We start from the raw sequence: 16,238 nt of genomic DNA on the forward strand, positions 1-16,238 counted from the left end.
CTCTGTGTTGTTGTCTGTTCACACTGCTATGCTTTATCTTGGCCAGGTCGCAGTTGCAAATGAGAACTTGTTCTCAACTAGCCTACCTGGTTAAATAAAGGTGAATAAAAAAAAAATAAAAAAAAATAACCTATGATGAAAATTACAGGCCTCTCTCATCTTTTTAAGTGGGAGAACTTGCACAATTGGTGGCTGACTAAATACTTTTTTGCCCCACTGTATATGGTGCGTAGAAATCTGAAGAGGGTGGCCAGCAGAGATAGGTGGGAGGGGCTGAGGGAAGCTGAGGGTTGGGACGTGGAATTGGAGACAAGTGGAAGTGGAGTTGTTGGGCGGGGGATAGAATGACGGTCAAAGATAAAAGTACAATTTTTTAAACATAACAAAAAGTACGTTTGAATGACACTGATGGGCAATGTTGTTACAGCTAATGTCGGTTTGCCTGAGGCTGATGCAGTGCAGGTGTTTGTAGACATGCATATACAGCGGCAAGAAACAGTATGTGAACCCTTTGGAATTACCTGAACTTCTGCATAAATTGGTCATAAAATGTTATCTGATCTTCATCTAAGTCACAACAATAGTGCTGATCTTTTTTCTCTCCACACAGTGTTGTGTGTTCCTCTCAAACAACTCAATTTTAGTTTAATCTGTCCACAGAATATTTTGCCAGTAGTGCTGTGGAACATCCAGATGCTCTTTTGCGAACTTCAGATGTGCAGCAATGGTTTTTTTGGACAGCAGTGGCTTCTTCCGTGGTGTCCTCCAATGAACATCAATCTTGTTTAGTGTTTTACGTATCGTAGACTCGTCAACAGAGATGTTAGCATGTTCCAGAGATTTCTTTAGCCTTTTGTCAATATGGGGGCGCTGTTTTCACTTTGTAAAAAATCGTTCCCAAATTAAACTGCCTCGTACTCAATTCTTGCTCGTACAATATGCATATTATTATTACTATTGGATAGAAAACACTCTCTAGTTTCTAAAACCGTTTGAATTATATCTGTGAGTAAAACAGAACTCATTTTGCAGCAAACTTCCTGTCAGGAAGTGAGAAATCTGAAATCGAGGGCTCTGTTCCAGGGTCAGTTTATAAATTTGCATGGAATCTATGGGTCTACATGCACTGCATACGCCTTCCCCTAGATGTCAGTAGGCAGTGAGAATTGGAATGGGGTGTCTAGCTAGATCTGAGGCCGAACAAGAGCTCTTGGAACCGTGGGTGTAGTCTTTTCACCGTTCGTCTTGGCGCGAGACAGACCTGAGGATTGCTTTCTGAAAAGCTGTCGTTATAGGCCTTAGATATATCCGGCTCTGATTTTATTCGATAAATGTGTTAAAAACATCATAAACTAGTTATATTAAACCGACTTATAGCAGTTTATATCAGTTGATTGCGATTTTCTGGAATTTCTTTGTCTTGCGTTATGGTGCGTTGGACACTGCTGCGCCACATGGCTAGGTTTGGCTGCTAATTCTACAGATGAAGAGGGCATTCTACAACCAAACAACGATTATTCTGGACAAAGGACAACTTGTACAAGATTCTGATGGAAGCTCATCAAATAGTAGGAACCATTTATGATATTATTTTGTATTTCTGTCGAAAAATGTTTAGACTATATTCTGCCCAGATTTCGGGCGCTGTTTCGCTGTAACGTAAGCTGTATGTCGTAATACGGTTATTTTAAAAAATCTAACACAGCGGTTGCATTAAGAACTAGTGTATCTTTCATTTGCTGTCCAACCTGTATTTTTTAGTAAAGTATATGATTAGTTATTTGATTAGATGATGTGAGTGTCAGAAATATGTCCAGATTATTTTGGGCAGCTTGGCTAGTATTCACATTGTTCAACCACGAATTGTACCGCTAAATATGCACATTTTCGAACAAACCATATATGTATTGTGTAATATGATGTTATAGGACTGTCATCTGATGAAGTTTGAGAAGGTTAGTGAAAAAATGTATATCTTTTGCTGGTTTATTCGCTATCGCTAACGTTCCTTGATTGAATGCGGCTGTGTGGTAGGCTATTGTAGTAAGCTAATATAATGCTATATTGTGTTTTCGCTGTAAAACACTTAAAAAATCTGAAATATTGGCTGGATTCACAAGATGTTTGTCTTTCATTTGCTGTACACTGTGTATTTTTCATAAATGTTTTATGATGAGTATTTAGGTAATTCACGTTGGTCTCTGTAGTTATTCTAGCTGCTTTGGTGAGATTTTGTGATGGTGGCTGCAATGTAAAACTATGATTTATACCTGAAATATGCACATTTTTCGAACAAAACATATGCTATACAATAAATATGTTATCAGACTGTCATCTGATGAAGTTGTTTCTTGGTTAGTGACTATTTATATCTTTATTTGGTCGAATTTGTGATAGCTACCTATGCAGTAAAACAAATGGTGGAAATATGCAGTTGGGTCTTTTGCTATGGTGGTTAGCTAATAGAAATACATATTGTGTTTTCCCTGTAAAACATTTTAAAAATCGGAAATGATGGCTGGATTCACAAGATGTGTATCTTTCATCTGGTGTCTTGGACTTGTGATTTCATGATATTTAGATGCTAGTATTTACTTGTGGCGCTATGCTAGGCTATGCTAGTCAGCTTTTTTACTGATGAGGGTGCTCCCGGATCCGGGATGGTGACTCGTGAGAAGTTAAGTCTTTAGCTAACACTCTAAGATTCTTCTTAACCTCATTGAGCATTCTGCGCAGTGTTCTTGCAGTCATCTTTGCAGGATTGCAACTCCTAGGGAGAGTAGCAACAGTGCTAAACTTTCTCAATTTATAGACAATTTGTCTAACAGTGGACTGATGAACATCAAGGCTTTTAGAGATACTTTTGTAACCCTTTCCAGCTTTATGCAAGTCAACAATTCTTAATCTTGGGTCTTCTGAGATCTCTTTTGTTCGAGGAATGGTTCACATCAGGCAATGCTTCTTGTGAATAGCAAACTCAAATTTTGTGAGTGTTTTTTTATAAGGCAGTTCTAACCAACATCTCCAATCTCGTCTCAATGATTGTACTCCAGGTTAGCTGACTCCTGACTCCAATTAGCTTTTGGAGAAGTCATTAGCCTAGGGGTTCACATACTTTTTCCAACCTACACTGTGAATATTTCAATATAGACAAGAAAAATACAATAATGTGTGTGTTATTAGTTTAAGCAGACTGTGTTTGTCTGTTGCTGTGACTTAGATGAAGGTCAGATCAAATTTTATAACCAATTTATGCAGAAATACAGATAATTCCAAAGGGTTCACGTACTTTTTATTTTCATTGTACACACAGTTTCATTCAAATGCATACATGTGTACATACACAGACACATGTAAATAGTGCCACACATGCACTAAAACATATTCAGTTGGCCTTACTGTTACGATTTTTGTTGTCCTTTGTCTTTCTCTTGTGTTCATTTTGCTGTTTGTTGGTGCAATGGGGGGGGGGGGGGGGGGTGGCTCTAACCTAATGGTTAGAGCGTTGGGCTGGATCCAATCCCTGAGCTGACAAAGTAAAAATATGTCGTTCTGCCCCTAAACAAGGCAGTTAACTCACTGTTCCCCGGTAGGCCATCTTTGTAATAAGAATTTGTTCTTGACTGACTTGCCTAGTTAAAAAAAGGTTAACAGTAGCTTGTGTATGTATGTGTGTGTGTGTATGTGTGTATGTTACCTGGGTAGTATCGGGCCAGTCCAGTAGCACTACCAAACACCTGCCAGAGCAGAGTAGGGTCATCCTCTCTGTTCTTCTTAAACACACCCTCCAGTGCCTCCGTCCAGTTCAACTCATTCAGCACGATGGTGGCTACACACACACACACACACACACACACACACACACACACACACACACACACACACACACACACACACACACACACACACACACACGTTGATGTTGGATTAAGATTACTATTCACAATGCCACCAACAATAATGTGAAAAGTGTAATGTAGAAACATGACATGTTTAAGTCTTATCCAGAGGGACTTCCAGTTGGTGCATTCATCTTAAGATAGCTAGGTGGGGAAACCACATATCACAGTCATAGTAAGTGCATTTTCCTCAATAAAGTAGCCATCAGCAAAGTCAGAGTTAGTGAGTGGGGAAAAAGGAAAGGGAAGTGGTGTGAGGTGGGGGGAGGGGGGTGATGTGGGATTATTTAAGACACTCGGGTTTCAGATGTTTTCTGAAGATGGGCAGGGACTCTGCTGTCCTGGCTTCAGGGGGAAGCTGGCTCTAACATTGGGGTGCCAAGACAGAGAAGAGCTTGGACTGGGCTGAGCGGGAGCTGCCCTCCCGTAGAGGTGGGAGGGCAAAGAGACCAGAGGTGGCAGAACACAGTTGAACCCAGTCTGAGCTGTCATATTTAACAAAGCACATTCAGGAGGAGAGATGAAAGATCTGAAAACAGGAGGGGTGTGTGTGTCCTTTATGCATGAGCATGCGAGACAGAGGGATGAAGTGTAAGAGAACTAAGCTAAGCAGAGCACTGAACTGTGTCAACGATTCACAGATACACCAAAATGTACACACTCTTACACAAGGATTAGACACACACACCCGCACACATCTCTCTCTTCTCCATCCATCTTTCTTTCACACAAATGTAATGCCAACTCCTTGTCATGCCAAACATGACATTGGCATTACAACGAACGAACATAGGAGTTGGCTAACGCAAAAACATATCTTGACAAAACAGTTCCAGATGACAATGCCGCTATAGAGAGATAAAGCTGCAGACTGTTTCCTCAGACAGGAGATTCATTAACATGCAGACACATGCCCACTCTCCATCCCTCTTCCATGTCTCTCCCACTGGAGACAGGGGCAAATATTACCCCCCCCCCCCCAAAGCAATAACTGACCGTGTCAAAGGGTTAGCATTTAGACCTGACTAACTAAAGGGTTAGCATTTAAACCTGACTAACTAAAGGGTTAGCATTTAGACCTGACTAACTAAAGGGTTAGCATTTAGACCTGACTAACTAAAGGGTTAGCATTTAGACCTGACTAACTAAAGGGTTAGCATTTAGACCTGACTAACTAAAGGGTTAGCATTTAGACCTGACTAACTAATTCAACCATTCTTCACTTCATCCCAGGAGACACAAAGGAACGCCAGCGTGGACGTGTTTAACTATACTTGGTCTATACAAGGTCAAATGCTGTTTCTAGGGGGTTAGGGTTAAGGTTAGAATTATGGTTAAGGTTAGGGTTAGGGTTAGGGTTATGTAAAAAATGATTTTGAATGGGACTGAATTGTGTGTCCCCACAAGGTTAGTTAAACAAGACTGTGTGTGTGTGTATAAATAAAGCTATTAGAGAAGATATCCAAACACCACCAGGGAAGAGGCTAACCAGAGAACAACATATCAGTCACTATGTCATTATAATTATTAGGGAAGTGCATGAGTAATCGAGTACTTGAGTACTCTAATCAATGTCAAAAATCAATCTTTAACCAGAAATTCATATTTATTTTTAATACTCCGTGGCAACAAAGCGCTAGGCACGGATATCAAGCTGTTTTGAGTTTGTGTATATATTACAGGGACGTTTTTGTTTGTTTTGGACTTCGGTGAGGGATTCATTCGATTAATTCTGACTATTTTGAGGAAGTGTATGCCGGCTACAGCATCTCAAACTGGACAAACAGTACTATTGCCGCTTTTTTCAAATTTGACAAGTGAAGGTACTTTAAGGGAGTATGCGAACACTTGTTCAGTTCAGCTAGCTGAGTTTGACTGGGTGCCAGGCAAACTGTAGCATGCTGACTCCTTTAGAGTACCGAAATCTGTATTATCAAATCGCAGAACACAAAAATATGTTTTAAACCATTTCACCTGCGTTTTGATTAGAAGTTCAGTGTAGTTGTTTGCTTCAATTGAGTGATCAAGGGCGTGCAACTATAGTTTTCCTTTACAGAAAATACATTAGTGCAACACATTCTTCAGAAAAAGCTTAATTTTCATCAGATGACAACAGAAGTGCAACTCTATTTGGCTAGCAGCCACACAAGTAAATGGGCTTACAATTAAAAAGCAAGGTATTTTTTGCTAAAACAATGCATGACCATCATATTTCTAATGTTTAAAATAGAAAGAATGTAGCCAGCTACATTTCCTAATCGACTGTTTTGCTTGAAGTTAATCTAGCATTTAAAAAAATAATGACTTTTGTCATGCACAAAGTAGATGTCCTAACCCGATTTGCTAAAACTATAGTTTGTTAACAAGAAATTAGTGTAGTGGTTGAAAAACTAGTTTTAATGAGACCAACTTAAGTGTATGTAAACTTCCGACTTCAACTGTATATGGGGCAATTTAGCAATTCTGACTTGTTATCTGTAATGGTTATGATAAATTAGGCATTGTTGCGTGCTGTTAGCATATAGAAAAATGCACATCTTTTTTTCCAGTGCGGGACTTATATTGTAAAAAGTGATTTTCAATTAATTTGAGTACTCAAAAAATTATAATAAGAGTACTCGAAACAGTCGAAAGAATGTAAAAAGCCCATCCCTAATAGTCATTCACATTCTAGGCAACTGGTTGCTAAACTTCACCCCAATTACAACCCTTCTTTCTCTTAATCTCTCTCTCCCTCCTTCTCTCTGTCCTTCCTCCCTCTCCTGTAGCCCGAGGGTCCACTTATTGCCTGTTTGATGGATAGCCTTCTCTCTCTTGTGTGTGTGTGTAACACAGTTTGAGGTTCTGATTCAAACTGAGGAGGATATGAGAGGTAGGTGGACTGACACAGGTGGTGAGTGGAGAAGAGTGATGGATGTGTGTGTGTGTGTGTGTGTGTGTGTGTGTGTGTGTGTGAGATGGATGCTCTATGTTGTGGGAGGGAACAGGCATTATGAATGTAATGACACAGACACAGACAGCTGAGAGACCAGACCACCGTCACATCACACTCACTATGATGGATGGACCCCACACACACACACACACACACACACACACACACACACACACACACACACACACACACACACACACACACACACACACACACACACACACACACACACACACACACACACACACACACACACACACACACACACACACACACACACACACACACACACACCTTCATCCATCTCTCCATCTCACTCCTCTCTCCTCCCCACCCTCTCACACTCTCTCGTTGGGTGTGTGCACGTCTGTGTGAGTGTGAGTGTGAGATAGATAGATAGATAAATATACAATTAAATTTTTACAATTAAAAAGCAAGGTATTTATTTTTTTTTTTTAGATAGATAGATAGATAGATAGATAGATAGATATCCAGTATTGGGTGTGTGAGTGAGTGTGAGTGTGATAGATAGATATGTACCCTGTATTGGGTGTGATAGATAGATATGTATCCTGTATTGGGTGTGAGTGTGATAGATATGTATCCTGTATTGGGTGTAATAGAAAGATATGTATCCTGTATTGGGTGTGATAGATAGATATGTATTGTTGTGTCTTTGGCTATGCCAGATTAATTGCTATGACATGTTATTCTATAAAATAATTTCTCCGTAATTAATATTACCTGATTGAACTAATCATGTAAATGTAATTAACTAGAGAGGGACACCACGAAAGAATATTTATAGAGCTGTTATCTTCTCACGAGTCACCAACCCTGATCCGGTAGCACCCCCCACCCCCCACCCCACTGAGTAGCATAGCTAGCATAGCGTCACAAGTAACTTGTAGCATCTAAATATCATTAAATCACAAGTCTAAGACACCAGATGAAAGATACAGGTCTTGTGAATAAAGCCACCATTTCAGATTTTTAAAATGTTTTACAGGGAAGACACAATATGTAAATCTATTAGCTAACCACGTTAGCAAAGGACACGATATTTTTACTCCCAACAGCTTTTTCCTGCGTCAGTAGCTATCACTAATTCGACTAAATAAAAATATATATAGCCACTAACCAAGAAACAACTTCATAAGATGACAGTCTGATAACATATTTATGGTATAGCATAGTTTTTTTTGGGAAAAATTTGCATTTTTCAGGTATAAATCACAGTTCTACATTGCAGCTGCAATCTGAAATAGTGCTGACCCAGCCAGAACAATTACAGAGACCAACGTCATATAATGAATTACTCATCTTAAAACATTTCAGAAAAATACACAGCGTACAGATATTGAAAGCCCAACATCTGGTGAATCCAAACAATATTTCAGATTTATGAAATGTTTTATAACGAAAACAAAATGTAGCGCTAAATTAGCATAGCTATACCAGGCAGATTCGGCTAGGCGCCCACGGCCAGTTCACATGCACAACAGATATGATATAACATCGTAAATTGGGTCTTACTATGGCTGATCTTTCATCAGAATGTTGATCAAAGTGTCCTTTGTCAAGATGAGTCGTTGGTTCCGTTCAGAATTGTTCCTTTCCCACTCCATTTAGCACAGGTACCGGTCGAGTGGCACGGATCTCTCAAACGTAAATAAATTCAGACAACGGAACACCACAAAACTCCCGAAAAAATTCAAATAATCTGATTAAACTATATTGAAAAAACATACATTACGATGATCTGGTCACATGTATCAAACAAACTTCGAGACGGAGATAGTTTTCATCCATAATGGCCGCACAACAGAAGACAATCGCAGCTACAAGTCGCACGATTTAGACAACCGGAAGTTGTCGGTCACGCCAAAGAATTAGCTCTCATTTCACGTCAGTCCCAGATAAACAAGATATTTTTCCTCTGACGTCCTCTTGACACCCAGAGGAAGGCCAATGAGGTGTGTTTCGGGTCATAGGGGGCACGACCATATATAGGCAGAGCGTTGAAGCTGGCATACACATCTTGCTTTTTTCTTCTTGGTCATGGAAAGTGCTGTCAAATGACTTCTGTATCACTCAGAGACAAAATTGAAACGGTTTTAGAAACTAGAGATTGTTTTCTTTCCAATGGTATTATTTATATGCATATAGTAAGAGCAATAATTGAATAAGAGGCAGTTTAATCTGTAGAGCAAATTATGCTAATGGGAAAATAGCACCCCCTGTATTCTCAAGAAGTTATCTTCCGAATAAACTCTTAAAGATTTAGTAATATTTTACATCCATAGCAGTCACATTAATCGTCATTTTATTCAGTCTCATATGTATCCTGTATTGGGTGTGATAGATAGATATGTATCCTGTATTGGGTGTGAAAGATATATATGTATCCTGTATTGGGTGTGTGTGATAGATATATATGTATCCTGTATTGGGTGTGAAAGATATATATGTATCCTGTATTGGGTGTGTGTGATAGATATATATGTATCCTGTATTGGGTGTGTGTGATAGATAGATATGTATCCTGTATTGGGTGTGTGAGTGAGTGTGAGTGTGATAGATAGATATGTATCCTGTATTGGGTGTGTGTGTGAGTGTGAGTGTGATAGATAGATATGTATCCTGTATTGGGTGTGTGAGTGATAGATATATATGTATCCTGTATTGGGTGTGTGAGTGAGTGTGAGTGTGATAGATAGATATGTATCCTGTATTGGGTGTGATAGATATATATGTATCCTGTTGTTACGTTCCCCAGTTTCTGTGTTGTAGCTTTTGTATTTGAGTGTGTGTGTTTCAGGAGATAGCTTCCTGAGTTCTCCCCAACCAGCTGATTGGTCAACTCAATGGCTAATGGATGATTGGAGAGCTGACCCCGCCCCCTCGTCAAGAAGCAGCTGACTCTAATCAGCTAATAGCCACCTGAAGATATAAAAGCCAGTGTTCTGTTTAAGAGAAAGAGACATTATTAGAGAGAGAGGATAGGCAGGGAGAGATCATTGAAGGCTGAGGAATGCAGAGAGTTTGATTGAAAGAGAGAAAAGATTAGAGGGAGATTGAATATTTTGGAGAGATCATTAGTGATTAGAGAGATCATTGTAGGTTGACATTGAATGTTATATAGAGCATTGCTGAGGGTTAAAGCATATTGGTCGTGAGTATGTACTATGTTAGTTGTTGTTGGTAGCAGCTTTGCTATGTTCTGTGTTTGTTGTTCTTTAGTGACCTGGGTTAGTTTTCTCAGTTTTGTTGTGGATTGTTTGTTGTTGTGTTTCATTTGTTCCCAGGGGGGAAGGGGAAGGCACCTAGGGAGTGCTTAGGCAAGAGGCCCGCGGGCATACATATACCCGTAGTATATTCACTGTCTAGGCACACTAGGTAAGACCTGGGCGGACCACCCCCTGTATTTTGGTTAAGGCACCAGGTGGTGTTAAGATAGGTAAGTAGTGGGTAGGCAGGTTAGATAGGAGAGGGGGAACTTTGATATTTACTTTCTTTGCTTTGGTTCCGTCCAGCCTCCTTTCCCCATATTACTCTGCCTTTGTCGTCCTTTCTCCCACCTACAGTTCATACCTCTTGCACTTCACAGAGAGTTGAGTTGTAGCAGGGAGTTGGGTTCCCTCTTCTCAGAGGCGTGCGTAACACCTGTATTGGGTGTAATAGATAGATATGTATCCTGTATTGGGTGTGATAGATATATATGTATCCTGTATTGGGTGAGTGTGATAGATATGTATCCTGTATTGGGTGTGATAGATAGATATGTATCCTGTATTGAGTGTGTGTGATAGATATGTATCCTGTATTGGGTGAGTGTGATAGATATGTATCCTGTATTGGGTGTGATAGATAGATATGTATCCTGTATTGGGTGTGTGATAGATATGTATCCTGTATTGGGTGTGTGTGATAGATATGTATCCTGTATTGAGTGTGTGTGTGATAGATATGTATCCTGTATTGAGTGAGTGTGTGATAGATATGTATCCTGTATTGAGTGAGTGTGATATATATATGTATCCTGTATTGAGTGTGTGTGATAGATATGTATCCTGTGTTGGGTGTGTGATAGATATGTATCCTGTATTGGGTGTGTGTGATAGATATGTATCCTGTATTGAGTGTGTGTGTGATAGATATGTATCCTGTATTGAGTGAGTGTGATATATATATGTATCCTGTATTGAGTGTGTGTGATAGATATGTATCCTGTATTGAGTGTGTGATATATAGATATGGATCATGTATTGAGTGTGTGTGATAGATATGTATCCTATATTGAGTGTGTGTGATAGATATGTATCCTGTATTGAGTGTGTGATAGATATCTATCCTGTATTGTGTGTGTGTGATAGATATGTATCCTATATTGAGTGTGTGTGATAGATATCTATCCTGTATTGGGTGAGTGTGATAGATATGTATCCTATATTGAGTGTGTGTGATAGATATCTATCCTGTATTGGGTGTGTGTGATAAATATCTATCCTGTATTGGGTGTGTGATAGATATGTATCCTGTATTGGGTGAGTGTGATAGATATGTATCCTGTATTGGGTGTGTGTGATAGATATGTATCCTGTATTGGGTGTGTGTGATAGATATGTATCCTGTATTGGGTGTGTGTGATAGATATGTATCCTGTATTGGGTGTGTGTGATAGATGTATCCTGTATTGAGTGTGTGATATATAGATATGTATCCTGTATTGAGTGTGTGATATATAGATATGTATCCTGTATTGGGTGTGTGTGATAAATATCTATCCTGTATTGGGTGTGTGTGATAGATATGTATCCTGTATTGGGTGAGTGTGATAGATATGTATCCTGTATTGGGTGAGTGTGATAGATATGTATCCTGTATTGAGTGTGTGATAGATATCTATCCTGTATTGAGTGTGTGATATATAGATATGGATCATGTATTGAGTGTGTGTGTTAGATATGTATCCTGTATTGGGTGTGTGATAGATATGCATCCTGTATTGAGTGTGTGTGATAGATATGTATCCTATATTGAGTGTGTGTGATAGATATGTATCCTGTATTGAGTGTGTGATAAATATCTATCCTGTATTGGGTGTGTGTGATAGATATGTATCCTGTATTGGGTGAGTGTGATAGATATGTATCCTATATTGAGGGTGTGTGATAGATATGTATCCTGTATTGAGTGTGTGATAGATATCTATCCTGTATTGGGTGTGTGTGATAGATATGTATCCTATATTGAGTGTGTGTGATAGATATCTATCCTGTATTGGGTGAGTGTGATAGATATGTATCCTGTATTGAGTGTGTGATATATAGATATGTATCCTGTATTGCGTGTGTGATATATAGATATGTATCCTGTATTGGGTGTGTGTGATAAATATCTATCCTGTATTGGGTGTGTGTGATAGATATGTATCCTGTATTGGGTGAGTGTGATAGATATGTATCCTGTATTGGGTGAGTGTGATAGATATGTATCCTGTATTGGGTGAGTGTGATAGATATGTATCATGTATTGTGTGTGATAGATATGTATCCTGTATTGGGTGTGTGATAGATATGTATCATGTATTGGGTGTGTGCTAGATATGTATCCTGTATTGGGTGTGTGATAGATATGTATCCTGTATTGAGTGGGTGTGATAGATATGTATCCTGTATTGAGTGGGTGTGATAGATATGTATCCTGTATTGAGTGAGTGTGATAGATCTGTATCCTGTATTGAGTGAGTGTGATAGATATGTATCCTGTATTGGGTGAGTGTGATAGATATGTATCCTGTATTGAGTGTGTGATAGATATGTATCCTGTATTGAGTGTGTGATAGATATGTATCCTGTATTGGGTGTGTGTGATAGATATGTATCCTGTATTGAGTGTGTGTGTGATAGATATGTATCCTGTATTGAGTGAGTGTGATATAGATATGTATCCTGTATTGAGTGTGTGATAGATATGGATCCTGTATTGAGTGTGTGATATATAGATATGGATCATGTATTGAGTGTGTGATATATAGATATGGATCATGTATTGAGTGTGTGTGTTAGATATGTATCCTGTATTGGGTGTGTGATAGATATGCATCCTATATTGAGTGTGTGTGATAGATATGTATCCTGTATTGAGTGTGTGATAAATATCTATCCTGTATTGGGTGTGTGTGATAGATATGTATCCTGTATTGGGTGAGTGTGATAGATATGTATCCTATATTGAGGGTGTGTGATAGATATGTATCCTGTATTGAGTGTGTGATAGATATCTATCCTGTATTGTGTGTGTGTGATAGATATGTATCCTATATTGAGTGTGTGTGATAGATATCTATCCTGTATTGGGTGAGTGTGATAGATATGTATCCTGTATTGAGTGTGTGATATATAGATATGTATCCTGTATTGCGTGTGTGATATATAGATATGTATCCTGTATTGGGTGTGTGTGATAAATATCTATCCTGTATTGGGTGTGTGTGATAGATATGTATCCTGTATTGGGTGAGTGTGATAGATATGTATCCTGTATTGGGTGAGTGTGATAGATATGTATCCTGTATTGGGTGAGTGTGATAGATATGTATCCTGTATTGGGTGAGTGTGATAGATATGTATCATGTATTGTGTGTGATAGATATGTATCCTGTATTGGGTGTGTGATACATATGTATCCTGTATTGGGTGTGTGATAGATATGTATCCTGTATTGAGTGGGTGTGATAGATATGTATCCTGTATTGGGTGTGTGTGATAGATATGTAGCCTGTATTGAGTGAGTGTGATAGATATGTATCCTTTATTGAGTGAGTGTGATAGATATGCATCCTGTATTGGGTGTGTGTGTGATAGATATGTATCCTATATTGAGTGTGTGTGATAGATATCTATCCTGTATTGGGTGTGTGTGATAGATATCTATCCTGTATTGAGTGTGTGTGATAGATATCTATCCTGTATTGGGTGTGTGTGATAGATATGTATCCTATATTGGGTGAGTGTGATAGATATCTATCCTGTATTGGGTGAGTGTGATAGATATCTATCCTGTATTGGGTGAGTGTGATAGATATGTAACCTGTATTGGGTGAGTGTGATAGATATGCATCCTGTATTGGGTGAGTGTGATAGATATGTATCCTGTATTGGGTGTGTGTGATAGATATGTATCCTGTATTGGGTGTGTGTGATAGATATGTATCCTGTATTGGGTGTGTGTGATAGATATGTATCCTGTATTGGGTGTGTGTGATAGATAGTGGGGAGAACAAGTATTTGATACACTGCCGATTTTGCAGGTTTTCCTACTTACAAAGCATGTAGAGGTCTGTCATTTTTATCATAGGTACACTTCAACTGTGAGAGACGGAATCTAAAACAAAAATCCAGAAAATCACATTGTATGATTTTTAAATAATTAATTTGCATTTTATTGCATGACATAAGTATTTGATCACCTACCAACCAGTAAGAATTCCGGCTCTCACAGACCTGTTAGTTTTTCTTTAAGAAGCCCTCCTGTTCTCCACTCATTACCTGTATTAACTGCACCTGTTTGAACTCGTTACCTGTATAAAAGACACCTGTCCACACACTCAATCAAACAGATTCCAACCTCTCCACAATGGCCAAGACCAGAGAGCTGTGTAAGGACATCAGGGATAAAATTGTAGACCTGCACAAGGCTGGGATGGGCTACAGGACAATAGGCAAGCAGCTTGGTGAGAAGGAAACAACTGTTGGCACAATTATTAGAAAATGGAAGAAGTTCAAGATGACGGTCAATCACCCTCGGTCTGGGGCTCCATGCAAGATTTCACCTCGTGGGGCATCAATGATCATGAGGAAGGTGAGGGATCAGCCCAGAACTACACGGCAGGACCTGGTCAATGACCTGAAGAGAGCTGGGACCACAGTCTCAAAGAAAACCATTAGTAACACACTACGCCGTCATGGATTAAAATCCTGCAGCGCACGCAAGGTCCCCCTGCTTAAGCCAGTGCATGTCCAGGCCTGTCTGAAGTTTGCCAATGACCATCTGGATGATCCAGAGGAGGAATGGGAGAAGGTCATGTGGTCTGATGAGACAAAAATAGAGCTTTTTGGTCTAACTCCACTCGCCATGTTTGGAGGAAGAAGAAGTATGAGTACAACCCCAAGAACACCATCCCAACCGTGAAGCATGGAGGTGGAAACATCATTCTTTGGGGATGCTTTTCTGCAAAGGGGACAGGACGACTGCACCGTATTGAGGGGAGGATGGATGGGGCCATGTATCGCGAGATCTTGGCCAACAACCTCCTTCCCTCAGTAAGAGCATTGAAGATGGGTCGTGGCTGGGTCTTCCAGCATGACAACGACACGAAGCACACAGCCATGGCAACTAAGGAGTGGCTCCGTAAGAAGCATCTCAAGGTCCTGGAGTGGCCTAGCCAGTCTCCAGACCTGAACCCAATAGAAAATCTTTGGAGGGAGCTGAAAGTCCGTATTGCCCAGCGACAGCCCCGAAACCTGAAGGATCTGGAGAAGATCTGTAGGGAGGAGTGGGCCAAAATCCCTGCTGCAGTGTGTGCAAACCTAGTCAAGAACTACAGGAAACGTATGATCTCTGTAATTGCAAACAAAGGTTTCTGTACCAAATATTAAGTTCTGCTTTTCTGATGTATCAAATACTTATGTCATGCAATAAAATGCAAATTAATTATTTAAAAATCATACAATGTGATTTTCTGGATTTTTGTTTTAGATTCCGTCTCTCATAGTTGAAGTGTACCTATGATAAAAATTACAGACCTCTACATGCTTTGTAAGTAGGAAAACCTGCAAAATCGGCAGTGTATCAAATACTTGTTCTCCCCACTGTATGTATCCTGTATTGGGTGAGTGTGATAGATATGTATCCTGTATTGGGTGTGTGTGATAGATATGTATCCTGTATTGGGTGTGTGTGATAGATATGTATCCTGTATTGGGTGTGTGTGATAGATATGTATCCTGTATTGGGTGTGTGTGATAGATATGTATCCTGTATTGGGTGTGTGTGATAGATATGTATCCTGTATTGGGTGTGTGTGATAGATATGCATCCTGTATTGGGTGTGTGTGTGATAGATATGCATCCTGTATTGGGTGTGTGTGTGATAGATATGCATCCTGTATTGGGTGTGTGTGTGATAGATATGCATCCTGTATTGAGTGTGTGATAGATATGTATCCTGTATTGGGTGTGTGATAGATATGTAACCTGTATTGGGTGTGTGATAGATATGCATCCTGTATTGGGTGTGTGATAGATAGATATGTATCCTGTATTGGGTGTGATAGATATGTATCCTGTATTGAGTGTGTGTGATAGATATGTATGTATCCTGTATTGGGTGAGTGATA

General features: G+C 39.5%; 1 protein-coding gene across 2 annotated transcripts in view; it reads right to left on the reverse strand.

The window, feature by feature from the left end:
- Positions 1-16,238, reverse strand: part of LOC139584651 (voltage-dependent calcium channel subunit alpha-2/delta-1-like) — a 118,073-nt gene that overhangs the window by 48,386 nt on the left and 53,449 nt on the right. For both annotated transcript variants that reach the window (XM_071416739.1, XM_071416740.1), the window contains exon 7: positions 3,698-3,829. In XM_071416739.1, the coding sequence (XP_071272840.1) occupies positions 3,698-3,829 (132 nt within the window). The remainder of the gene's footprint in view (positions 1-3,697; positions 3,830-16,238) is intronic.

The sequence above is a fragment of the Salvelinus alpinus genome, chromosome 9 (genome assembly GCF_045679555.1).
Source record: "Salvelinus alpinus chromosome 9, SLU_Salpinus.1, whole genome shotgun sequence".
Classification (NCBI taxonomy): Eukaryota; Metazoa; Chordata; class Actinopteri; order Salmoniformes; family Salmonidae; genus Salvelinus; species Salvelinus alpinus.